At 48.4% G+C, this 24,867-nt stretch overlaps 3 protein-coding genes across 3 annotated transcripts; all 3 read left to right on the top strand.

Moving 5' to 3' along the window:
• Positions 1 to 62: 62 nt before the first annotated feature.
• naa25 (N-alpha-acetyltransferase 25, NatB auxiliary subunit) lies at positions 63 to 9,447 on the top strand. Its single transcript, XM_046374476.1, has 24 exons — positions 63 to 230; positions 1,718 to 1,803; positions 2,782 to 2,920; positions 3,058 to 3,176; positions 3,274 to 3,348; positions 3,427 to 3,534; positions 3,629 to 3,707; positions 3,798 to 3,909; positions 3,983 to 4,072; positions 4,371 to 4,543; positions 4,623 to 4,735; positions 4,820 to 5,027; positions 5,438 to 5,527; positions 5,608 to 5,788; positions 6,007 to 6,106; positions 6,184 to 6,335; positions 6,442 to 6,567; positions 6,745 to 6,988; positions 7,070 to 7,193; positions 7,279 to 7,344; positions 7,421 to 7,518; positions 7,602 to 7,715; positions 7,832 to 7,972; positions 8,126 to 9,447. Exons 1-24 carry the CDS (start codon positions 173 to 175, stop codon positions 8,246 to 8,248), a joined length of 2,919 nt encoding a protein of 972 aa, XP_046230432.1. The 5' UTR covers positions 63 to 172; the 3' UTR covers positions 8,249 to 9,447.
• Positions 9,448 to 10,681: 1,234 nt separating this feature from the next.
• On the top strand, positions 10,682 to 17,968 carry LOC124051275 (BRCA1 associated protein). The gene is made up of 13 exons (XM_046374492.1): positions 10,682 to 11,079; positions 11,334 to 11,495; positions 11,682 to 11,889; positions 11,976 to 12,165; positions 12,457 to 12,570; positions 12,949 to 13,097; positions 13,448 to 13,523; positions 13,610 to 13,748; positions 14,031 to 14,140; positions 14,221 to 14,310; positions 14,394 to 14,497; positions 15,160 to 15,299; positions 16,908 to 17,968. The coding sequence occupies exons 1-13, from the start codon at positions 11,001 to 11,003 to the stop codon at positions 17,135 to 17,137; spliced, it is 1,791 nt and encodes a 596-aa protein (XP_046230448.1). The 5' UTR covers positions 10,682 to 11,000; the 3' UTR covers positions 17,138 to 17,968.
• Positions 17,969 to 19,173: 1,205 nt separating this feature from the next.
• tor4aa (torsin family 4, member Aa) lies at positions 19,174 to 24,713 on the top strand. The gene is made up of 3 exons (XM_046374509.1): positions 19,174 to 19,755; positions 21,265 to 21,738; positions 22,762 to 24,713. Exons 1-3 carry the CDS (start codon positions 19,747 to 19,749, stop codon positions 23,608 to 23,610), a joined length of 1,332 nt encoding a protein of 443 aa, XP_046230465.1. The 5' UTR covers positions 19,174 to 19,746; the 3' UTR covers positions 23,611 to 24,713.
• Positions 24,714 to 24,867: the final 154 nt, after the last annotated feature.

The raw sequence follows: 24,867 nt of genomic DNA, 5'->3' as shown, positions 1-24,867 counted from the left end.
GTTTTATCTCTGTTCAGTGTGTTGCAGTACATGTGGACCCAGTGGACAGATGGACAGATAATGTCAGCCTGCTGCGCTTTCGGCGAGAAAAAAATAAAAAATCCTTTAATCGCTCCTAGAGGCAGCTCACAGTACGCATGCGTGAACATTTACCCAGCAGGTAAACTCCACCATGGCGGCGAGAGGCCATGTGCAAGATCCCAACGACCGGAGACTCAGACCCATATACGGTAAGGACTCAATGGGCACTCATATATTAATGCGAGTCTGGAGGTCAGCCGCACATCCCTGTGGTCCGTGCCGGTGCAGGTGTTAAAAGAACGGACTGTTGGAGTCGGGGGCAGCGATGCGGCCCCAGCAGCTCCAGCCACGGTCTCTGCTGCCTGCAGCGCCCAATGACAGTGCACCTTCCCCGGTCTGCCACCTAGCCGGGGTGGGACATGACTGCCACGGGTCTCCTGGGTCATACCTGTTGTCTCTCTTGGTGTTGTTGACGTGCTGAATGATCCGGACATCCTTGGTTCACCCTCTAAGTCGCAGTGCTTTCTCCTTTGCTAACGCTCGCCTTTTTGACAGCTAGTTAGCGTGCTAATGTGTCGGCTAGCTATGGACGTGCTGCGACTGCGTGCATGTTGAAAATAAAAGTTTGTTTTATTAGCGCCGGTTGTGCGGCTCGGGTTGACAGGTGTGTCCATTGCGATGAGCTGTCCGTGTCCAGTCTGAATCTGTAGCCGCTTTATAGTCAGGCGGTTAGCTTCCAGCTAGCATCAGGCTCATAGTGTAGGACAATGCTTCAAGCTAACTCCTGTACATCACAGCTAGGCTGCTAGCTAGCATGGAGCTGTCACAGCTCAGGGACCTCCTACAGCCCCGACAGAGGGCTGATCGGCGTGCCGCTAAATAACGGAAATAATGGCCCTTCACTGTGTGAGTATGGTCGACAAATGAAGTATCAGTACGATGAATCCCGCCTGTTTACACTCTCTTACTGCACGCTAACTTATACTGTTAGCCTCATCATGCTGTTAGCGACGTATTCCGACATTTATCCGCATGTCACGTACTTCAGCAGTTTTTGCAGGGAACTTTGTTAAAGCTGCGAGGGTTCAACTAAAATGTAACTCAGTGAAAAGCATAAGTGAGTAGATTGCTCTCTCTGGTCGTTTCCACCCACGACAGGAGGCTCAGGGCTGCTCGGTTCGGCTGCAGACCCTGAACTTGTGAGAGAAGTCAGTGTCGCTCAGATCTCCGTGAGCTTCTGTGAACTTGTGTGTCTTCTGTGAGGACAGTTTGGACAGAGAGAATAGACATGACATAACCGCAGTGTACTGTCTGACACAGTTAATTTTGGCATCCAGCTGTCCTGGAGAGGCTGAGCTGAGGCGTCTGTTTGTGTGCCCGCATGCTCACACTTCACTGTTTGTTGTTATGGTGACTTCAGCTGACAGTTCGTTTCATTATCCACCAATCTGCTGGTTATTTTCTTCATTTAAGGTAATTGTTTGGTCCCAGCCCCCAAATCACCAGTTTATTGTCATATAAAACAAAGAAGATGCTCACATTTGAGAAACTGGAACCATAAATGTTTGGTGTTTTTGTGTAAAAAGAAAAAGATTGAATCCGTTAATTTCAAAATGCCTTTACTGTTCATCGACTAATTGTTTAATCTCTACTGTTACAGCTGCCGTCATTAACGTTGTGCCTCGTGTTTCCTCAGATTACCTTGATAATGGCAACAATAAAATGGCGATACAGCAGGCAGATAAACTGCTGAAGAAACATAAGGACCTGCACTGTGCCAAGGTGGGTGACTAAGGAACGGTTCTCACTGGAACGTCTTGTTTGTCGCCTCTTCCGCTGTTGGCGTGAATCTACACGACTCTGAGAAAACAGACTTCTCTTTGAAACCTTTACAGAACCATCAGGGACGTCTCCTTTCAGATTCTCGCCCTCTGACCTCAGACCAGCTGCATCTCTTCTTAAATTTTTACAGAACACTGCAGCCGTTGTACCACACACAGTACAAGAGACGAACGCGCACACACACGTCACACCAGACTTGTAAGCGTGTAGCAGTTTGCTGGAGGACACTGGGACAGGGATGAGTTTCAGGGCTCGAAACCCTGACCTGATGGCTGACCTGCCGTCACCAACACCTGGAAGCTTAGGTGTACCTGTGGGGGGAGAAACGGGTTGCTGTAGATGTGTCATAAGCAGCACGTTGAGCTTCTGGAAGCTAAACTGCACCGTCTCACGTTTCCATTCATGAGCTGAAACAAACTGTGCTCCCATCCAGAGTCCTAACCGTGTCAGTCTCCCGTTGGTCCCTTGGTCGTTTTCACTTGTATTAACCCTGCCGTGTCGGGTCACGGGAGCAGCACGCGAGCCCGCTGAGCGAGAAGTGCCGGGTTGTGTGGCTTTGAAAGATGACACAAGTGGGAGAAGGTCGTGTGATTGGCCACACACGACCCACACTCGACGTGAATGGAAACGTGGGCGTTTTCACCGTCTGATGTGGCCTGAGTGAAGCCTGGGTCTTCCACAAACTTCGTGAAAACGCTGATCTCACAAGGGACAACATTAAGTTTGTAAAGGTTGAAATCATTCGGTGGCCTGTGAAGTACTAAAGCCAAATTCCCTTCAGACTTGTAGACCGATTATCTGTCAGCGCTTCCCTCCAGATGTCAGACTTGGCCGTCAAACATCTGATCTCCTGAGGAAGTCAGACTCCCACCCGCCCCCCCTTACTGTTCGTGTATTTTACTCTCGTCCTCGTTTCAGGTCCTGAAGGCGATCGGTCTTCAGAGGACCGGAAAGCAGGATGAAGCTTTCGCTCTGGCCCAGGAGGTGTCCACTCTAGAACCCACTGATGACAACTCGCTGCAAGCTCTGACTATACTGTACAGAGAGATGCATCGTCGTGAGTACATGCGCACACACGCACACACACGCACGCACACACACACGCACACACACGCACGCACGCACACACACACACACACACGTGAAGGCTGGTGATAAAGGCTGCGTTTTAAAGCTGCTGCCTGATGTTGACAGCCGAGTTGGTCGCCAAGCTGTATGAAGCTGCAGTGAAGAAGGTTCCCCTCAGCGAGGAGTATCACTCTCACCTCTTCATGGCTTACGCTCGTGTGGGGGAGTACAAGAAGATGCAGCAGGTGAGAGAGCTCACGTTCAAACAGCTAATTAAAACGATGGACACGTGATCAGGATAACGAAGAGGATGCTGACGACTGCGTCTTGGTCCTTTTACAGGCAGGAATGGCCTTGTATAAAATCGTCCCCAAGAATCCGTACTACTTCTGGTCCGTCATGAGTCTGGTGATGCAGGTAAGGACGCAGACTTTCACCTTCTGGACGTGTTTTTTTTTGTTATGCTGAAGATGACACGTGTGCCGTGTTGTTCAGGCCATCTCAGCGCAGGATGAAAAACTGGCCCAGACCATGTTCCTGCCTCTGGCTGAGCGCATGGTGGAGAAGATGGTGAAGGAGGAGAAGATTGAAGCAGAAGCAGAGGTGAGTAATGAAAAGGATTCCTTCAGCACCTGCGTTCAGGTTTGCTCCTCTGCAGACGGTTTAGTTGTCTCTGACTTCTGTCGTGTGACTGCAGGTGCAGCTTTATTTTATGATCCTGGAGCGTTTGGGAAAGTGCGTGGAGGCTCTCGACGTGATCAGGGGTCCGCTGGGGGGTGAGTCCGTGTGCCTTCTCCAGACACGACACACAAATCAGACGTGTTGTGGGTTCAGACGCCTCCTCACCTTTGGTCTCTGTCCCACAGAGAAGCTGACCAGCGAGCTGCAGAGCAGAGAAAACAAGTGCATGATGCTCTACCAGAGGCTGCAGCGCTGGCCCGAGTGCAACGCCTTGGCCCACAAGCTGCTGCTCAAGAAGTGAGTACAGCCTCAAACACGCCGCCGTGCCGCACCTGAGGAACGACTGACACCTGTGTGTTTCTCTTCCCAGCCCTGATGACTGGCAGTTCTATCCCTCCTACTTTGACTCGCTCTTCCACCTGATGGATCAGTCGTGGAGTCCGCCGGAAGAAGGCGAACAGTGAGTACAAAGGACGAGCTTTTAAACAGTCAGGTAGATAAAATGTCCTGTCACAGATGGACAATGCAAGCTACAGGAAAACGTTTTCCCGCCACTGTTTTACTCAGCTTGATGAGAAGTGGCTCTTTTCACCCCTGTGGCCTTCATCAGTGTCACATGGTTCGTTTGAATCCGTCGCTTCCTGCTCAGCCCTCAGCCGGACCAGTTGGGCGGAGGGCGTCTCGAGCCTGCGTGCTGTGAGCTGTTGATGTGCTGTTGTCCAGCGTTGATGTGTGGTCGTCCTTCTGTCCGTCTGCAGCTGTTCGGAGGGCTCGGTACATCACACCGTGGCCGAGGTGGTGAGGTTTGTGGAGGAGAGGATCAAAGGGGAGGAGGACAAAGAGTCTCGTTCGCTCAGAGGACCCTACTTAGCTCGGCTTGAATTGATGCACAGACTGAGAGAGCGAGGCTGCCCTGAAGAGAGCCTGCTCGGTAAGACGCGAGACGCACACACGCTTGTTTTTGCCCCGAGTTTGACTTCGCGCTAACGTTTGTGTGTCGTTTCAAACAGGTGAGCCTTTCGACCTGATGGTGCAGTTCTTTGGGAAGTTTGGAGACAAACCCTGCTGCATCACCGACCTAAAAATATACCTGCATCTGCTCTCTCCAGACCAGCACGTCCAGGTAAGACGGGGCTGCCGGCTGGATCGCTGAGCCCACTGAAGCGAAGGGCTGCGCTGTGAAACTTTTCTCTCCTCGACTTTTCAGTTCATTAACCGACTGAGTGAGGCGGTTCCCCTGGGGGAGCGGGGAGAGGACGGATTCGCCTTTCCAGAGGACACCAAAGCGCTGCAGAGACACTTGTGTGTGTGTCAGCTGAGTCGAGCGCTCGGGCTGCATCACTCTCTCGACGTGGATGGAAAGCTGCGTCTCGTCACGGAGCTCAAAGCTCACTACCGTCATGGACTCAAGTTCGGTAAGAAGGCCTTCATTCACCCTTAAAGCTTTGGGCGTCAGCGTTTGTTCAGGATGAGAAAAGGGACAGAAAATGGGACAGATTTATGTGTTGATTGAAGACAAAGGTGTGACTGTAATGGGTTTCATGCTCGGCAGCCCTCGTTTACACGCACGAGTTCTTCTGCTTCGTGTTCCCGACTGTCACTGTCTGCTGTGTGATGTGTGATGTGATGCCAGCACGGTCTGCGTTCCCGCCACTTTAACGTATTAAACTGAGCAACAAAAACTGTTTTCCGCACTTTGTTGTTGTGAATTACTCGTCCTAAGTATTCCCACCGTGTTGCAGTGGCTGTGGGTGTTTGCGTGGTTTAAAAACTGGTTTCCTCCTGCTGTGGATGTGACTTGCTGCTGTCTGTCTCTGTTGGACAGGGACGAACGCACTGAAGACGGAGCTGCAGTTCTCTGACATGTACTGTCTCATGGCAGCTCACGTGTACGTCGACTTGTGGACGGATTCGGGTGAGTGACGTTTCCTGTCTCTTTACTGCCAGCTTGTCTCTGTTGCGGCGTCTCTAAACGTGCCGCTCTGTGCGTCTCAGGGGACGAGGACATGGCGTGGCAGGCTCTGGGTGTCCTCCAGGAGGGTCTGTCTCACAGTTCCTCCAACGCCCAGTTCAAGCTGCTGCTGCTGCTCCTCTACTGTCGCCTGGGAGCCTTTGAGCCTGTGGTGGACCTTTACTCCAGCCTGGACGCCAAGCACGTACAGCACGACACCATCGGGTCAGTGGACACGGTTAGCTTTGCACCTGGGCCTGAATTCAGCAGGTGTCCCAGAGTCTCCTCTAAAGGAGTGTTGACTGTTAGGACTAAGACCGCGGTACTTACTGATGAAGTCTCCTACACGAGCTTTCGTCATGTCACCTCACTTGGCGAGTTACGACTGACATCCAGCATTTGTTAGCGGGAGATTTTGTGTAAAAGGTCTTTTGTTTGCTCAGGTTCCTGTTGACGCGTTATGCTGAGTCACTGGGCCAGTTTGCTGCAGCCTCCCAGTCCTGTAATTTCTCCCTCAGGTTTTTCCACTCTAACCAGAAAGATGTAAGTCTGTCCCCCTCATTCAGAGTCGCATGACGTTACCTGCAGCTGCTTCCTGCTCATCGCTTTCCTCCCCGCAGACCTCAGAGTACATCATCCAGGCGTACAAATACGGAGCGTTCGAGAAGATCCCGGAGTTCATAGCGCTCAGGAACAGGTTGAACCATTCGCTGCACTTTGCACAGGTCCGCACCGAGAGGATGCTGCTGGACCTGTTCCTCGAGGCCGACATGTGAGGAAACGCACACACACGCACACACACACACAGAGTTGCAGCGACTTGTGCGACAGAGTCCAGCTCTGCATTTAGATGTTCTCTTTTTCAATTTGTCTTCCAGCGTGTTGAGTCTGGAGGAGAGCGTGAAGGCCATGTCTTTGTCTGCGGAGGAGGACGACATCCCCTGGGACAATATGAGGGACAACCGAGACCTGACAGTTTTTACCGGCTGGGACCCTAAAGAGAGGTCTGTCGTCGCTTGGTCGTGTTTTTGCCCTGTCAGTCTGTTACTGTAACGTTAGCTCACATTACAGAAACGTCAGCTTACTGAAATGCAGGATGCTGCTGTTCAGATGAGGCAGCCAAATCAGCTTCAGACATGTTGTCGCCGCTCTGGTCAACCGTGTGCTGCTGCCTCTCACAGACGGTTAACGGATGAACACCGGCGTCGGTCTCTCGAGGAGGAGTCCGTGTGGCTGCGAATACGCTCGCTGACTCTCCGTCTCCTCGCCTCGTTGGCCGGGCTGGGACACGCACCGTCGCAACAAAACTCTGAGACGGCCAACGAGAACGGAGTGGGAGACAAGACCTCGATCCTCTGCAGCCTGCTGTCCCAGCTCAACCAGACGCTACAGACGGCGGCGCAGATGGCGGAGAAACGCGTGCAGGTGCGTACCTGCTCACTGAGTCTTTGAAGTGCATTTGGATGTGGAGCAAACTGCTGTAACGATGCTTGTGTTGGGCTGCAGTATCCATTCCTGGGCCCCCCCTCCACCCGCCTGGCCCCGGCCCTGTCCAGTGGCAGCTGTCAGTGCCAGGCCGCGGCCTTCCAGCTGTGTGTCCACCTGCAGGAGCTGGAGACTCTCGGACTCGGTAAGGAAAGAGGCAGCTTGAACGTGGAGCTCATCGCTTACCTCGTGCTCTTTAACTTAGCGCTCGTTTCTTCTCGCCCTCTCAGACGAGTCGCCGGAGCTTCAGACCCAGATCTGCAACGGTTTCAAATCATTAGTAGTTCAGCTTCAAGGTGAGTTAGCAGCTGGATTTCAGAGCGAGCTGTTTATTCTGTGCCTGTCACGCCTCACTTTCCTCTCCGTCCACAGAAATGCTGAATAAATGCAAAGGCGATTTATTGGAAATGAAAGAGAGCAAATTAAAAACCCGACCCTCCTTATTAGAAAACCTCGTCTTCTTTGTTGAGGTGAGAAGTTTCTGTCAGTCGTGTGATTTTGGTCCTCACGCTGGTTCTGATGTGTCGTAACGTCTTCCTGTTCTGTCCTGCAGACGGCGTGTGTAGCCTTGTGGATGGCAAGTCACTGCGCCCAGATCCTCCGACCGCTCAAGATTAGCCTACAGAAAAAGAAGAAGAAGAAGAAAAAGGATGCGAACACGGCTCTGGTACACTTTAATCCTGCTCTTCATCCACACACACACACACACACACACGAGCTCCACAGTTTTGTACGTCTGATCAGCTCTCGCTAACGATCGCTAACGATCTGCGCCTCTCGCAGCCGGCGGTGGTGTGTGGCTTCCAGGAGCTGACGGGGAGCTTGCAGGACCTGCTTGCCCAGGCTCTGGAGCACATAAAGGGGCAGGAGACTGGCACGACAGCCCTCAGACTGGCCAGTTTAAGCTTGGAAGGACACACACAGGTGAGTCCGTCTGTGTTCACACTAAGAAAGTTTTCATTTTATGGGCGGTTGATCTGATTTTATGATCCAGAGGCGGCTGACAGCCGCCGACAGAGTCGCAGGATCGCGACGAGCTGACGGACTCTGAGCTCCCTTCTTTGTTTTCCGTTTCAGGAGGAGGCTTCGTTCATGAAGGCTGCTATGGACAAGGTGCAGAGCAGTTACCTGCGCTCGCTACAGGAGGTGGGAGACCTGCTCAGGAAGAGAGCGGAAACTATGAAGAACCTCAAGATCTGAACACCATCACTCGCACCCCCACCATCAGCCCACCAGCTAACGTACGAGTCCGACTGAACCCGCCCGAGCTCCCCGCCGTCGTCTCCGCCTCAGCGCTCGTCAGCTTCGCGCTCTGGACTCCTTTTTTTCCCATCTTTTTTTCTTTTCTTCACAACACACACCTCTGGGACATTTGCAGCTGTTATAGCACACAAGCTTGTAAGTAAACACATAAATTTATACAGCAGTTATAAGTAAACCTTAGGGGGGAAGAAAGAGATGCTCCTTTTAAATAAAATTTAAAAAAATTAGAAGATTTAGATGAACTGATCTAATAAATTATTGTACATAGAGAAGAGGAAGTACCGCAACAATATAAGACACAATAAACCACTATTCCGTTTGTCAGTTTCCTCTTTATTCCTCGCTTTGTGTTTCAGGTGACTGAGAACACACACACACACACACACACACACACGCACACGCACACACACACACACACGCACACACACGCACACACACTGGGACTGTTAACACTATGGAGGAAAACTCTTTAATGTGCTGCTTTTCCAGCTGACAGGCACAGTTTTTGCGTTGGACTGATGGCGACCTGCAGACTGAAGTTTCTCATTCAGTAGTTATTTTCTCACAGTCTTTTCTTCTTCTTCTTCCCTTTTTTTTTCCTTGTGTATCTTGTGTGTGGAACCACGGCTGTAGTTGCAGTATTATAAAAAGCTGGATTTGTTTTGTTTTTTTAAACCTGAATTGTCTGCCGCTTTTGTTTCTTTCTGTTTCTTTGTGTTTAATTCCTGGTAGAAATGGTGCTTGTAAACATGTTTATTGTGGAATCAGGTTGTTCCAGCACAAACATCAGGCTTGGACTGAATAATCTGAATACTGGACTGAGTCTAATTATGTCACCAAAATCACCCATTTCCTCTGACGCTGCAGACGTGGAGCCGCTTCTCCACGGACAAACTCGGTTCTCCAGATGTGAGAACGCGTGTTGGTGTGAGGACTTTGTTCACGTTAACCCTGATCTGATCGTGACGGTGACTTGTGTAAAGATGGCCGACGTGTCTCCGCTTCATCCCGCTGTCCATCCGCTCCACACGTTTTGGTCGTGTCACGTGGTCCGTCTTTGGACGGCACAGATGGCGTGTTTCTGCAGTCAAACGTTGGACCTAACTGTAAATAAAAGCTGAGGCAGCCTTCTTGAAGTCCTGCGTGAGAGGACGCTGGTGTGTTTTGAAAGCGGCTGCAGTAGATGCTCTGACATGTTAAATGTTTTTGTCATTCCCACGTACGGCACACACACACACACACACACACACACACACAAAACGTCTTGTGAACCAAAAGAATTTCTTCAGCAGCTTCTCAGTTTGTGAAGCATCTTTTATTATCACCCAGAGAGGAGCAGACAGTTTGCAAACATCACAATGATGGACACGTTTGTTTGTTTGTTTGTTTTTAGTTACTATTTTATTGAGAATTTGTGAGTGAACGGTGGATCCTCCCCTTCCTGTTAGTCTCCCATACGATCACACACACACACACACACACACACACATCTGCGGATGAAATGGCGCTCGACTCGAGTCCAGCTGTTGGAAGGGATTTTCATCTGGAGAGAAGATGTTTGTGATGTGACTACATGTGTTGTTGTTGTTGTTGATGAGGTTCAGAGTGATGGTTTGACAATCTGGAGCGTCATCTCGCCACCCTCTTTTGTTAGAAAATGGAAAACAGAAACACTGGAATGTCAAAAGTTTTTTTAAAATAAAAAGAAGCAAATGTGAGAATTTGGTTGTGCAACGTGTCAACTTTATTTTCTGTGGACAGAAACTATTTCAAGAATTTACTCATCCTTTTTGTCATTTTCCAAGCGAATCAAAGGCTGCAACAATTTGAATTTTGACGTTTTGTGAAATCGAGCCAACACTTGATGTTGAAATTTAAATACTGCTCAGTTAGTAGCACTGATAGAAGAAGCTAATTTATATGAGCGTAATAAGGAAGTGATACTTAGTGTTTTGCTGTAGTAATATATAAACAGAGTGCATAACATAATAAACCAGTAGGCTGTAACATAATATAATACTGGTTATGAAATGCAAGATTAGAAGAAAAAAAGGGAATGAAATTTCGATAAAATCAATAAAAATAAAAATAAAAATTTCAGCTGCAGTAGAAGGTCCTGTGTGTTTCAAAGCTTGGAGCAGCTACTAAATGGACTTTGCGTCAAGATTGTTTAGCCTTTTAAAGCAGGTTTTTCAGCTTACATAATTTAAATTTTCTAATGGGAATTTCGGGGAATTCAGACCACATGCATTCAGATAATTATTAACCCTGTGTCCTTAATGGAACCTAAAGCAAATTACAAGTTCCGTTCTGTGTATTAAATCTTAAATGGCTGCAGTGCACAGTCGGCCCCTGTAGGTGGCAGCAATCTGATCATCTGATGTCAACTAGCGCTGGTTTATCGTGTACAGGAAGAAGAGTAACATGCTAGAAACAGCTGTGAGTACAGAGATAGGCTAGCTAGCTAAAGTCTTGGACAGATGTGTAAAATTTGTGTTTACGGTCGGCGAACACAAAAACAGTATGGCTAACATACTGGTGTAACTGAACCGAAAGGCCTCTACTGCCTTAGCGGCTAGACAGAATTAGCCGTTAGCTGATTAGCTCAGTCAGACGTGTAGCTGGTTTGGCTAGCCGTCTCGCCGGGTTGTTTTGTTCTTTGTAAAAGCGGCCGTTTCTTTAATAACACATGAGTGTGTCTTTGGTCGTTATCCGTCTGGAGTTAGCCGACCAGTCTCCTTCTCCGCAAGGTTTCCAGTACTCAGCTGGTGAGTTAACAGTTAAATTTCTCGGAACATAAAAGTTGCTGCGTACGTGTTAGGTTAGCCGGGAAGCTAACCGGCAGTGACGAGTGATTACAAAGTCCTCTGTCTGCTGCTAGCCAGGTCGTTTCTGCACGACTAGACATAACTGATTGAATTGACTTAATTACAGTAAATATGAATGCTCCATGTTGAGAAACTCAGTGGTCCAACAGACTCTCAGAGCTCTCAGACGCCAGCCCTGTCTCTGTCATCCTCAGTTGAAGGCATGTCAGATGAGGAGCTGCAGGAGAAAGCGCTGGGTGTTGCCAAACACACTCTGGGTGGAAAGACGGATCTGGAAAGAGCAGCTGTCCTGCACCAGCACATTGGCAGCAGAGCCATGGGGGACATGGTTATAGAAACCTTTGAGCCCAGCCCAGGTAAGGACATGCATGTTGCTGTAAAAGCCAACAAGCTGGAGAGGAACAATATCTACAGCTCTCTTTGTGGTTCCAGATCAGAGTCTGTTCAAAAAACCAGGACTAGAGCAATAAGGCAACGCTTTGCCTTTCTTGATGTTTGCAAAGGCCAAGACAAGATGTTAAACTCTTGTATTTTCACTGCAGATAAAGGAGGCGGCTCAGCAGAGCAGAGCGGTGAACCTCAGGCCGAAGCAGACGGCGTGGAGGGAACTGAAGGTTCACAGGACAGCGGCGAAGCGACCGGCGCTGCTCCCGACTCCCCCTCCAAGCAGCTGCCGGACCAGATCTCTTTCTTCAGTGGGAACCCCTCAGTGGAGATCGTCCATGGGATCATGCACCTGTACAAGACCAAGTGAGTCACGTCTGATGTGTTTGCCCGTTGCTCCCGAGGTGACCTGCCGTTTCAGTGCGTGAAGTGTGTTTTCTGTTTCGTCGCAGCAAAATGACGTCACTGACTGAAGACGTGAGACGCAGCGCTATGGTGTGCATCCTGACTGTTCCGGCCACCATGACCAGCCACGACCTCATGAAGCTCATGGCACCTTTTAATGATGTCATGGAGCATATGAAGATCATACGGGACTCCACCCCAAACCAGTACATGGTTCTGATTAAGTTTTGCACGCAGGTAAGATCGCAGAGTTTATTTTTCAGGGGGAAAGTGAAGTTTTTAGGAGGTCACTCTGTGTTTTCATTTTGCAGAACTTGTTGGCTGTAACTGCTGGGCTGTGATCCTGTCGTGGAGGGAAGTTCAGTTACTCAGGACTTCCCTTTTAGCTGCTTGGTGTCATCACGTTCATGAGCTCAGTTCTGTGAAACATGACAAGCAGACTGTCAGTGTGCAGCTTTGGCTTCTTGTGCCTGATGTGAAGTCACCATCTGACTCAGTGCTGCTTTTTTCTTTGCTTTCTTTGTTCAGGCAGACGCAGACAGTTTTTACACAGCGTGTAACGGCCGCCAGTTCAACTCCATAGAGGACGCCGTGTGCCAGCTGGTTTACGTGGAGCGTGCAGAGGTCATCAAGTCTGAAGCGGTAGACATACGCTTGCTGTTGTGTTTCTGTCATTACTGTTCAGTGTTTAAAACTAGATTTAAGGACTTGCAATAAGAGCTGAGAGTTAGACGATTAAACAGCTTGTGATTCGACAGAAAAATGGCGATAATGATGAAATTCATTTTTCAAACAGACACTGAATGTGAGGATTTTGTGCTTGTGTCTGTGTTTTTATCTTAAATTAAATACATTTGAATTTTTTACAAGATATTTTTTTACATTTTTTAGACCAAGACAGTAATGATCTGAGTAACTGAGTGTATGCACAGGACATTTACATGTGTGATGGCCGCTGCAGCAACAGAGGAAGACATGAGTGAAATCAGTTCAGCAGTTGTCTTTCCCTGACCTCCTCAGGGAGCCAGTCTGCCGGTGATGGAGCTGACCGAGCTGCCCAAGTGCACCGTGTGCCTGGAGAGGATGGACGAGTCGGTCAACGGCATCCTCACGACGCTCTGCAACCACAGCTTTCACAGCCAGTGCCTCCAGCGGTGGGAAGACGCCTCGTGAGTTCAGTAGACACACACACACACACACGTGCACTCACACCGACCTGTGTTTCTTACATAATGCTGCTCTCTGCCTTGTGGAAACCCCTGGCTCTTCCACTCGCCGTCAGTCACAGTGATGTTTGACATTTGCTTTGTCAGTGTCCGTGTCTGCTGCCTGTATGACATTTAGTTTAACTGTAGTTGAGATCAATAAGCCTGTGAATAAAGGAAGCTTCTCACTGGTCACATGCTCTCCGCTGGTTATTTCTGCAGGCTTTGTGTCATGTGTTGTTTGGTTTTGTCCTCCTCACAAAGGGCCGCTGCACACACGTGTCACAATAGCTGAATGTGCGCTCTGTTTCCAGGTGTCCCGTGTGCAGGTACTGTCAGACGCCAGAGCCAGTCGAGGAGAACAAGTGCTTCGAGTGTGGAGTGCAGGAGGTAACTCGCGTCAGTCTTCCTTTCTGTCCACTTGAGCCTTCGCTTTGAGCCTTTTCTCACCCCACGCTGCTCTGTGCTCGCTGCAGAACCTGTGGATTTGTCTGATCTGCGGGCACATCGGCTGCGGTCGCTACGTTAGCCGGCATGCTTACAAGCACTTTGAGGAAACGCAGCATACGTACGCCATGCAGCTCACCAACCACCGCGTCTGGGACTACGCAGGAGGTACTGTGTGAGTGTGTGTGTGTGTGTGTGTGTGTGTGTGTGTGTGAGAGAGAGAGAGATAGTGAGCTAGAGCGAGATGTTGGTAATTGGTAAATTTCAAAATTTCAGGATCAGATTATTTTTAAGAGGCCATTAAAGCTGCTTTTATTGGTTTTGACCAGCAGAGGGCAGAACAACACCAGAGCAATTTGAATGAACGGCTTTTCTGCTCAAAAAATGTCTAAATCAATGAAGCAATTCTGAAAACAGTTGATTTTTTTGTTTTGTTGTCGATCTTTTTAGACAACTACGTGCATCGACTGGTGGCCAGTAAGACCGACGGGAAGATGGTGCAGTACGAGTGTGAGGGAGACACCTGCCACGCTGAGAAAATCGACGCCCTTCAGCTAGAGGTGAGCGCTACCTGCTGTTGTCTATCGTTTGTTTGTTCGGTCAACGAAGAAATGTTCTGATGAGTCCTCCACGTCTGCAGTACTCGTACCTGCTGACGAGCCAACTGGAGTCTCAAAGGATTTACTGGGAGAATAAGATCGTTCACCTGGAGAAGGAGACAGCCGAGGAGGTAGGATGCTGGGAAGCAGTGCTGGCTTCACTCGTGGTTTTTCATCAGCTGTGCGTTTTATTGTGTGCACGTTTCTCTTTCAGATTAACAACATGAAGACTAAATTTAAGGAGACCCTGGAGCGCTGTGATAACTTGGAGCGACGCTTCACAGAAATAAGCAAAGAGAAGCAGAGCATGGAGAAAAAGTAGGTGAAGGCTAACACCTCCAACATTTTTCAGTGTGTGGTGTTCATCCTGGCTTTGCTTCATCATTTTTTTCCTTTATTTTAATATTATTACTCCATATGAATATGACACTGATGCTGACTACCACCCCCTGCTGGTATGGAGAGTGAATTCTCTCTCGCGCCGGAGCAGAGCGTACCTGCCAGGTGGCTGCCGGCTGTAGCTCAGCTTGTACGACGAGGCCTTCGCTGACACAGCGTCCTTCAGTCGTTTCAGGATCCTTCTCTGGTGCTTCTGCTGGCTGCTGCGTCGTGTTTCTTAATTTGGGAGAGTAGAGCAGGATTCTTCTTGAATTTCCCTCAGGATCAATAAAGTATCTATCCATCTGTCTAAACAGCCCGGTTTAAAATGGAGTCGGTGTGATTGAACTTGTATTAGAAATGAATTTCCTGGGCCTCTTTTCCCCAGCAGCCACTTTAACATGTTTAAACAGGAAAAGCGCAGGTGTAAGTAATAACGTTAATCAGGTGTGTCACTTCAGGGCTTCATGCTGGCTCACATCATTAATATTATTAGTTCCACGTGAGCCTTTCCTGTTAGGACAAGTAGCAAGCGACAAGCTTTGGTTCTGCAGAGCTCGTTTGCGTGGAGACGTTCAGCTCCTCTTTGTTCTCGTGTTCAGGTGCGCTCAGCTGAGCAGTCGAGTGGCGAAGCTGAGCCAGGAGCTGAAGGAGGAGCAGGAGATGAACCGCTGCCTGAGAGCCAATCAGGCTCAGCTACAGTCCCAGCTGGCAGAGGAGGAGCGTAAAGGAAAAGAGAGCGGTGAGTGCGTCGTCTGTGGACAGTCTCAGATTACTCAGATCGTTTTTCATTTAGTCACAGTGCAAGGATCAGGGAAGTTGGCGAGTGTTTTTATCAGTTCAGACTGAGAAATGAAACCTCCAGACACATTTGCTTTAAAGGATATTAAGGTCGATGAAAACAACAAAACGTTTCACACACACACACAGAACATGTGGTACGTGCCTGAAGCTAGATGTCGTATTCATAGAGTACTTCCTCATTTATATTGTAATATTTGCAAATCGTAAACAAAGTACTGCTGCAGCTGAGTGCAGGATCTGCTCGGGAGAAGCCAACAGCTGCGTGAAGGAGGGCGGTTTGTGCAGCCGCTGGGCTCGGCTGAGGGGCGTCGGTAGCAGTGCGGGTCACACAGGTTACAGGTTGGGTTTTCCTGCAGTTCTGAAGATGGTTTAAACAGATGTTCCTCAGTCTCTGTGTGTGTGCGTGCTCTCTGTTTACATGGAAAACACACACACACACAAAATCATACTGTGACTTTTCACTTGTTTTGATGAGAGAGATTTGAAAGCATCTGAAGCTCAACCTCAAACTCGATCAGTTTCCTGTTGACATTTTATCAGCATGAACAAGTGCTGTGAGACTGAGTTGTTAAGGAACGTTAAGGGTTCACTCATGTTGGTTTATGTTTTACATACCTGAAGCTAAATGTACACTAATGTTTCTGTTGCATTTGACAGTGAAGAGAGGTGACTTAAGTCATTCAGAGATTTCTTTCCTGAGCAGGACTTCCTGTTTGGGGCAGGAATTCTTTATCCTTATCTTTTAGACAACTTAACTTTTCCAACAACGCGGCCACTAGTTAAGTTAACCAGGGAGGCTTTGATTAGTTCGATCGTGGACTTCGATATTAATTTTTAGGATTTAAAAAAAAAAGTTAGCTATGCCTCCTTCCCCGAGTGATTGAAACTGAATGACGCAGGTTACGGCAAACGGGAGAGAAAAGCGAACGTTGAACGAACCTTCACCTCCGCCTGGAGACCCCAGGGAACCCCGGGGAACCCCGGGACTCGTGGCTCACCAAAGTGTAACCTAACGCAACTCAACACACTCAAGCCTCAGAGTAAGGCCTTGAAAAGTCCTCCTGCACCTGTCAGAAGGTGCAGGAGTCCTGGTTTCACTGTGTCAGGTGTTGCTGCTCCTCAGACTGCAGACTTTATTTATCACTTTATCGCTCGTGATTACAGCGTTACAGCTTGTGTTCTTCACTCAGCCTTTGTGTGGGTCTGAATGTTTATTCCAGTTTCTTGTATAGACAGGAAGTTCACACAGCTGTGTGGTGACCTCACCGCTGAGACTTGTATACTCTCTGCAGCATGTTGCACATTGGCTTTTTAGAGGTATGTCAAGTTAAGGGTTTGTAGTTTTTAGCAGCTATAGAGTCATACTTCACTCAGGATGTGGTGGAGCCCAAAACAGATCTAAAAGAGATGGAGTATTTGTGATTGGGTGAACACAAACACATCTCGATCGTGACTTGTTTCTGCTGCCCCCACAGCGTGCGAGCCTGTTGCTGACCCACAGATTGTTTTCTTCTTTAAACTGTATTTGTCTGTCATCTGTCTGCAGGTGACCTTAAGGACGTGGCGATAGGAGAACTGCAGGAGCAGCTGAGGGACGTGATGTTTTACCTGGAAACGCAGCAGCAGATCGAACACCTGCCTCCGGAGGCCCGCAGTGAAATCCAGGATGGACAGATCAGCATCGCAGCCAGCACGGCAGATGGTGCTGTGGGCTCGGCGGGAGCCGGACCCTCCTCTGGCAGGGGCCGGCGGGGCCGCGGCAGGAAGAGGAAGTAGGCAGCGGTTCAAATCTGCTGGAAAGTGCTGGAAACAGTGGCCGCCTCTCAGCGGCGGACACGCTCATAGCTGTTGTTAACATGTGTCGACATCATTGTGGTCCCCCCCCCAGAAGGCCCTCGGAGGAGAAGTGAAGACTCGACAGCAGGTGCCCGGCTGAAGACGGAGAAAACAGGGATGATGTTTAGCTGCGCCGTTTCCCGCCATGGAGAGGTGTGGGAACGAACGCTCAGTCATAAAAGACACTTCAACGTTTTTACATCTGTGTGACGTCCTGCTGTGTCCCAATCAAAAATCAGAATTATTTTGGTGTATTTATTTGATCAAAATTCAGTTCATTTGTGTCCAGTGCAGTCAGATCTGTTTGACTTCTTTGTATTTGTTTTAAAAGGAAGGACGGCACTTTGTTTTGCATGTTCGCGCTGAGCGAAGAGAAGCTGGTAGACCAGTGCTTTCCTGAACGCTTTTAGACTCGTTTCTCAGTATTGATAGGGAGGAACTCTGAAAAACGCCTCAGGACGACAGAGCACAGTGAGGTGAAATGCTGCTTTGTTGCTTTTAAGTTGAAGCTGCTGGCAGGAAGCCTTCAGGGAGGAGCAGGAAGATCAGGATCAGTACGTGTACCAGAGGGGGTGCTGCTGCTTTTAACAGGAAGTAACCTGAGCGGGCTGTGACGATATGTATTGGTTAAAAATCTCATATTAACGCCACACATTTGAATTGAAGGGGAAAATAAGCAGAATTTGGTTTGCAAATTGAGGCAGATCTTCAGTATATTTATAGTCACAATAACCAATAAACTGTCAGCTGTGGCAGGCTGACTGAACTCGACTCTTCCTGCAGCATGAGTCAGCTGTCTACACGATGTACTGCTGCTCAAGTACTACACACAAGTACTGTTTTATGATACTTGAGTGTTTCCTTTTATTGTGACTTTGTGCTTCTACATTTCAGTGCAGAATCTTTCTTTGTTTCTCACATTTCACATGCAAACCGTGTTCACCTTCGGTATGTACGAGTAAACGTGTGACAACCTCGTGTTTGGCTCTGGGAAGCTGGAGGACATTTTGAACAGTTTTCTGCTCTCACTGTCACACCTCACTGTGTTGATGTGACGTGCAGATGAATCAAGATGAAAATAAGCTGCAGCCTCAGTTACAGTTGGTAAATAAAGTCCAGCTTCATCAGCTGAAGCATCTGAATGTTAATGCATCATTAATGATATTCCAGTAATTCAGTTGAAGCTGTGGCTTTAGCACGTTTTGCTGCTCCAACGACCTTGACTTGCAGCCGAGTCACAGCTGCTGGTTGTGTTGGCGGGACCCTGATGGAGGTCTCGTGTCCCACTGATCACATGTCGTGGAAACGCCACAGTGGAGCTGAGAGCTGAACTCTCCTGTCTGTGGCGTGACTGAGCCCCCAACAGTTTACTTGTTGGATGTAAACTGTGTACGGAGGCCTGCTCCTCCACACCATCCCGCTCCCTCAGACCTCTTCACCGCGACCCGGTCAGGTGGTCTGGGCTGCGACTCCTAAAGGAACAGTTCACCCAAACATCAACTTTCAGTCTTTTTCTCCTCATCCTCCGTGTTGATGGAGAGTCGGTTCATGTTTCTTTGTCCACAAAACCTTCCTGGAGCTTCACAGCAACTTGTTCAGCAGAAGTTGAGGACTTCAGGCAACTTGTCAGATGAAATCCAATCTCCACAAGAGCTCATGTGTTCAGATTCCTCAGTGTTTTTACTTTACGTTCTGCCACGCAGTTTTAGCCATCGCCACGCATCATAATTTATATTTTGCATTAATGTGAATCTGTGATTATAACTAATGTAGGGGAGCAAAAAGCACAACGTTTGTCTGCAAAATGTGGTGGAATGAGACTGAAGTAGCATCAAACGGAAATGAGTAAATGTACTGTGTTAAACTGCACTGCTGGCGGGTCATAAGCAAATGAGTGAAGCCGACGCGTCGTGGTTTTCTCTTTACTGGTGTGACCTCTCACGTCTCTGCACCCACGCAACAACGTCAGCGTGGCAACAGCATCAAATCAAACCGGACGGCAGAGAAACAGCTGATCCTCCAATTCGAGAAGAAGTCTTGTGAAAAGCGCTGACACAAACCGGATATCCGAAACAAAGCTGAAGAAGAAGTTTGCTGGACCAGCTGTCCTCTTTGTCCCGTCCCATTTTAACTCGTCCACGGCACAAATCCGCTGTTTCTTATCTGATCTTTTGCACTTCGTGGAGAAAGTCTTCGTTTTGAATGTAATAAATGGCTGCTGTTCGGTTTGGTTTGCTGTGCAGATGATTAGAAACGTCAAAGAGAAAGCACTCGAACCGGGTTGGATTGCGTTCAGAGACGCGGGTTCAGAGGTGTTAAATGAGGCCAGTGGTGTAACGTGTCAGCAGGCGCCCACAGGAGAAAGTGGACCTCTGAAGGAGAGAATGAGAAGAGGAGGAGCCAGCAGATGTCTGAGAACAGGATCCTGAGGTGAGCTCGGCAGATCTGTTCCTGAGCCGAGCTGCGTGCTGCTGCTCTCTGCTTCCCGCGCCTCCAAACTGTGGACTAAACCTGCTCACACGTCATTCCTGTGCGGACACATCTGAGCCATGCTGGAGGTGAGAAAACTTCTCTCTTCTTGTGTGTTTCTTCGGCTCCCAGTCGTCCCTGACCCGCTTCCCGTCTCCCTGCCTGCAGGCGGGACTGGCTACCTGTCTGTCTGCTCTGTTTGTCCGCAGACAGTTCAGGCCTGCTCAGTGGGCTTCCTTCATGTGTTCACGCAGTGGACATCCTCCTCTGAAATGCCTGGTATGCAGCCTGTCCCTTCAGGTCCCGGCATGTGAGGAGACAGATGAAGCTCTGATACCGCCTGTTTTTCCCTGCCTTGTGTGCTTTGCTGAATTCTTCTGTGCTTAAGTCAAAGAGGCTTGGACACACGAGTTTTGTAACCGTCAGACACGAGACTGCGCCTGTGCCAAGATCAACATCCAGCTCGGATCGCAGTATCACAATGCAAACGTTTGTACTGGTGCAGTCTGTCCTCCTCTGTCCTCGGCTTGTGGAAATGCCCATAAGCGCTGTGAATTATTGACTGGGGCTTTAGTTGTTGGCCGGGCCTCCTCTTGCTGTAACTGACAGTTCCTGATTCTCTGTAAGCCCAAACCCCCCCACAGTCACACTGCGTGATGGTGCAACTGGCGTGGCTTCACACGGAGGGTTAATGTGTGTGAAGAGGCACCGTGACATGCAGCAGCTCAGGTTAGGACCGTGAAGTCGGCATCACTCATGTGCAGCCACGGTTTGATTTAAAAGCTGATGTCATGCATGGACATTTTTGTCTTCAGTGTGGCACGCAGGCACAAACGGTTCCAAAGCTCACCTGTGCACATTTACGCAGGTGAGCTTGTTGTGCAGGCAGCCGGTGCGCTTCTGTCTGCACGAGTGTTTCACAGGCTTGTACCTGGAAAAACAACTCTCGTGACTACAAGGACGTTTATGAAGTGATTAACTGATCAGATTAAGACGTAAATACAGAAACAAATCTAATGTGAACTGATAAAGCAGGGAGATGCAATACGATCGATGCTATCAAAAGGAATATGAACTCAGCTCTGTGTTTGTAAACTGGACCTGCCTGTTATTTTACTTCCCCCAGCTGCTTTTGCTTTTCCCTCCTGCCTGTAAAGTTAGTGGTGGTTCACTCTTTTCACAATGTCGGCCTTCCTGTAAGTCAACAGGAAGCTGAGCGCAGTGTTGCACACTCCTCTTACAGCCAGAAACAGCCTCCCTCCCTCGCTCAGCTTAGCAGACATCTGTACAATATATTCACACATTTCTTATGTTTTATATAGGAGAGGTTGACCTCGTTATGCACGGGAAATCTAAGATCAGCTTGTGGTTTGTAGAGCCGCCTTGGGCGTCGCTGATGTTGAGAAATAAGTGGCTTGATAACACAGAGGAAGGCTGGTTAGACTAGAACAAGATTTCTTCTTGGCTGCTGACAGTCAGCAGACAGCGTGATGTGAAATGGTCACCCATTGAGACATTAACATAAGTAAAGATGGCCGACGCATCTCCGCTTCCTCGCAGTGTGCTCAGGTGAAGCCAAGTCCTCTTTCTCTCTGCAGATGAGTGACCAAGACAGCAGCACCTCAGCATCTCAGACGGAGGGGGAGATGGACGAAGGGCTGGACGAAGGGCTGGAAGCAGAGGTGGACGATGAAGGAGAAGGAGACAAAATGGACAAGAGGGATCCGGCTCCCAGTCTGTCCAGCTTCTCCTCGTCTCTGCACGCCGTCATACGCATCAAACAGAAGTACCAGGCCATTAAGAAGCGGCGTCAGGAGCTGGCCCTGGCACTGGGGGGAGCAGGGACCCTCACAGGGGCCCCAGCACGAACCAGCCCCAAAATCTTCACCTTTGACAGACTCACCCCAACCTCGTTCCCCGCCCTGTCTTCCCCCGCCCCTCAGAGGAAGAAGAGGAAAAAGAGGAAGCGGGTGTTGTTTCCCAGCAGAGTGGGGCGCAGGGCCCCACCGAAGCAGGACCACAGCCGCGCCAAGTACTGCCTTTACCTGCTCCTTGCCATCGTCTTTGTCCAGGTACGGTAACCAAAGACAACTGTGACTGTAACCGAGAAGACTTTTCCACACTTTGTCTCCTGCGTGGGCTGTGGATGATGTGTGGAAAAGAAAAGATGGTCACTGCTTTGAGAGGACTTGGACTGTCTGGTCACATGAGCCCAAATCTACTCGAGCTTTCAATGAGATTTTTCCTAATTTGCTTATGATAATTTCCTGTTAGCTTCCTCTATCTGCAGTTACTCTTTAACTACTGCGGGCGAGGAGTTATTACTCTCTTCTATTTGTATTAGTACTGCTGTGTGAGTATGCAGGGTGTAAATATAGACTCAGCAGTTTGTCTACATGTTCCGTCCTGTCAGTTTTCATTCACTGAAGACTAAAAATATAAATGATGCTGTCATTCAGGCCTCAGGTGGGTCCTGAGTCACTGCCTATTCTTCAGGCTCTATTCAGAGGAGTCTCACTCTCTTAGTTAGTTAATCCAATCGAGAGTGTTGTCTCTTTATTGTCATGTCTAAATATGTCAACGCATTATAAATTGTTGTTTCTGCAGTTTCAAACATGAACATTTTCAGTTTAACTTCCAGTTTCCCCTTGCAATGCAGTTATAAAGAAAGGATCAGTGCAGATTACAGGGCCGATTTGCAAAATTAAACGAATGGATGGGCAGGACACGCCTGGAAAATATGAAGATAACAGTTCAGTGCGTCCCCTCTGCTGCTTCTTACGTCTTTATGTAGGCTGTATTGTTTTATCTGAGACTAAGGTCAGAAATCCACACCGCTACTTAATTTAATAAGAAAAAAAACCTGTTCACAACATGCTCATACTGAAAAACCACGAGGAACTGCTCACAACTGATAAAGAATAGTTGTGGTGTGTTGGTGAAGGTGGTGAAACAGCTCCAGGAAAACCTCCGAAAACTGTGCAGTTTGCATGCCAACCGATCGCAAAAGGTTTTTGTTGTTTATTTATATACACTCAGTATTTTGGACACAGCTCTGTTGTCCCATGTTGATGTGTGTCACTGTTTGCCCCCAGGTGTACAACGCCATAGAGAACCTGGATGACCACGTTCTCAGGTATGACCTGGAGGGGTTGGAGAAGACACTGAGGAGAGAGGTGTTTGGGCAGCAGGCAACAGTGGAGGGTCTGCTGTCCCACCTGAAGGACTACCTGTCCACCTACGTCCACAACAAGCCCCTGGTGGTGTCCCTGCACGGCCCCACCGGCGTGGGCAAGAGCCACCTGGGACGCCTCCTGGCTGGACACTTCCGCTCCGTAGTGGGGGAGACACTGGTGTTGCAGTATTACGTCCTCCACCGCTGCCCCCAGGAGGCCGATACTCTGCATTGCGCCCGCGACCTGTCCACTCTCATCTCAGACATGGTCGAACGAGCCGAGGAGGAGGAGAAGATCCCGCTCTTCATCTTCGACGAGGTCGAGCACATGCACAAAGAGATCCTGGACGTGCTGTGGCAACTTGTGGCGTCCAAACAGTCCAATGAGTACCTGAATGCTATCTACCTGTTCCTGAGCAATCTGGGTCATGCACACATCACCAAACATATGCTGCACAACTCCTCTATGGCAGTGTCAGCATCTGGTCGTCATAGTAACCTTGTAAAAGAGCTGACTCCCATATTACGCAGCACTCTGGAGAAGCTTCATCGACTGTGGACGGAGGTGGACATCTTACCTCTGGGCCTTTTGCAGAAAGGTCACGTGATGGATTGCTTCCTGGATGAAATGTCTCGAGAGGGGTTCTACCCGGATCTTACCAACATAGAGCGCCTCGCGGGGGAGATTGAATATTACCCCAAGGTGGGGGGACATGAATATTCCCAGACAGGCTGCAAGCAAGTGGTGGCTAAGGTCAATCTGCTGTGAAATCCTCTGCAGGAATTGTTTGGATGTTTCACATTCTTTAAACCATGAAGTAACAGTGCATGAGAAGTGGACAAATGTTTATGGTTATGAAACTTGAAAGATACAACTCGGAGCCAAAGCTTTCTAGAGACATTTTGAAAGAGTGAAATAAGAAGAAGGAAGCTGAAGATGTTCAGCTATGTTTTGGGAAATGGCGCAAATCCTGTGAAGAGGTCTGGGAGAAATAAAACGGTGTGCAAACAGTCCTTAATGGATCAGTTAAGTTTATGAAAACCTGTGTTGGTAGTGGTTATCTAGCCGTGCAAATAGTTTAGGTTTTATTTGATCAGATTTTGAGATATCTGCTGCTGCAAACAGTTTTAGCTCAGTTGAAAAGTGTTGACAGTAAAGGGCACACCGTTGCTGATTGTTAGTCATGCTCGTTGCTTCTGTGAGGTCGATCGGATCTCGCTTTGTGTAGTACTTTGTTTTATGACTAAATATAAGCAAAAGTAATACTGTACTTTGTGTTTTAAGCTACTTAGCAAATGTTAGCATGCTAACACACCAAATTATGTTGAACATGGCCAAAATGCTAAACAACAGCATGTTATTTTGAGCATGTTTGTAGGACAACAAGAAGCAGAACCCTTTAGCCCATTTAATCCACTTTTACTTTGTGACTATTTTATCAGGCAGCTCAGTCAGACATGACAGGAGTAAACTAATACTGATTCATTTATAAGGGGAAGCTAGGATATTTATAATGCATCTGTTACTAACACACTTTTATTAATGCTAGTGTCAGTTACACCTAATCTTTAATGTTTAATCTTACAGACTTGTTGATTTTAACCAAATTGCAGAAACTGTAAGAATGTTTAGGTAATTGATTCTGCCTTGAGCGAGCAAATGCTAAGTTGCTATCAGCTGGTAGTAGCGGCAGCGGCATATCCTGAACTTGAAAGTCAGCACTGACTTGCACTAGCTTGAAGGTTTAATTTTTATTGACCTGATGAGATTTTATGAATCATAAATATAATGTACTGTATTTAGTGTATAATTCTAACATAAACTATAATGTGTAGTGAGTACCTTGAAATTAAAGACACCATTTAAACTCGGGTGTGACGTTGTTCTTCAAGGAACCGATCTGATGGACCTGTCGTGACTTTAAGCTCATTGTTTAGCTGTCCAACACTCGCTTTAACTGTCATTGCTCTCGTAGCACCAGTTTCAGAGAAAAAGCTGTAAAAACCTGTTGAACATGGCTCGCTC

The sequence above is a fragment of the Scatophagus argus genome, chromosome 20 (assembly GCF_020382885.2).
Source record: "Scatophagus argus isolate fScaArg1 chromosome 20, fScaArg1.pri, whole genome shotgun sequence".
In the NCBI taxonomy this organism is placed as follows: Eukaryota; Metazoa; Chordata; class Actinopteri; family Scatophagidae; genus Scatophagus; species Scatophagus argus.
This window is presented reverse-complemented; position numbering and strand designations above follow the sequence as displayed.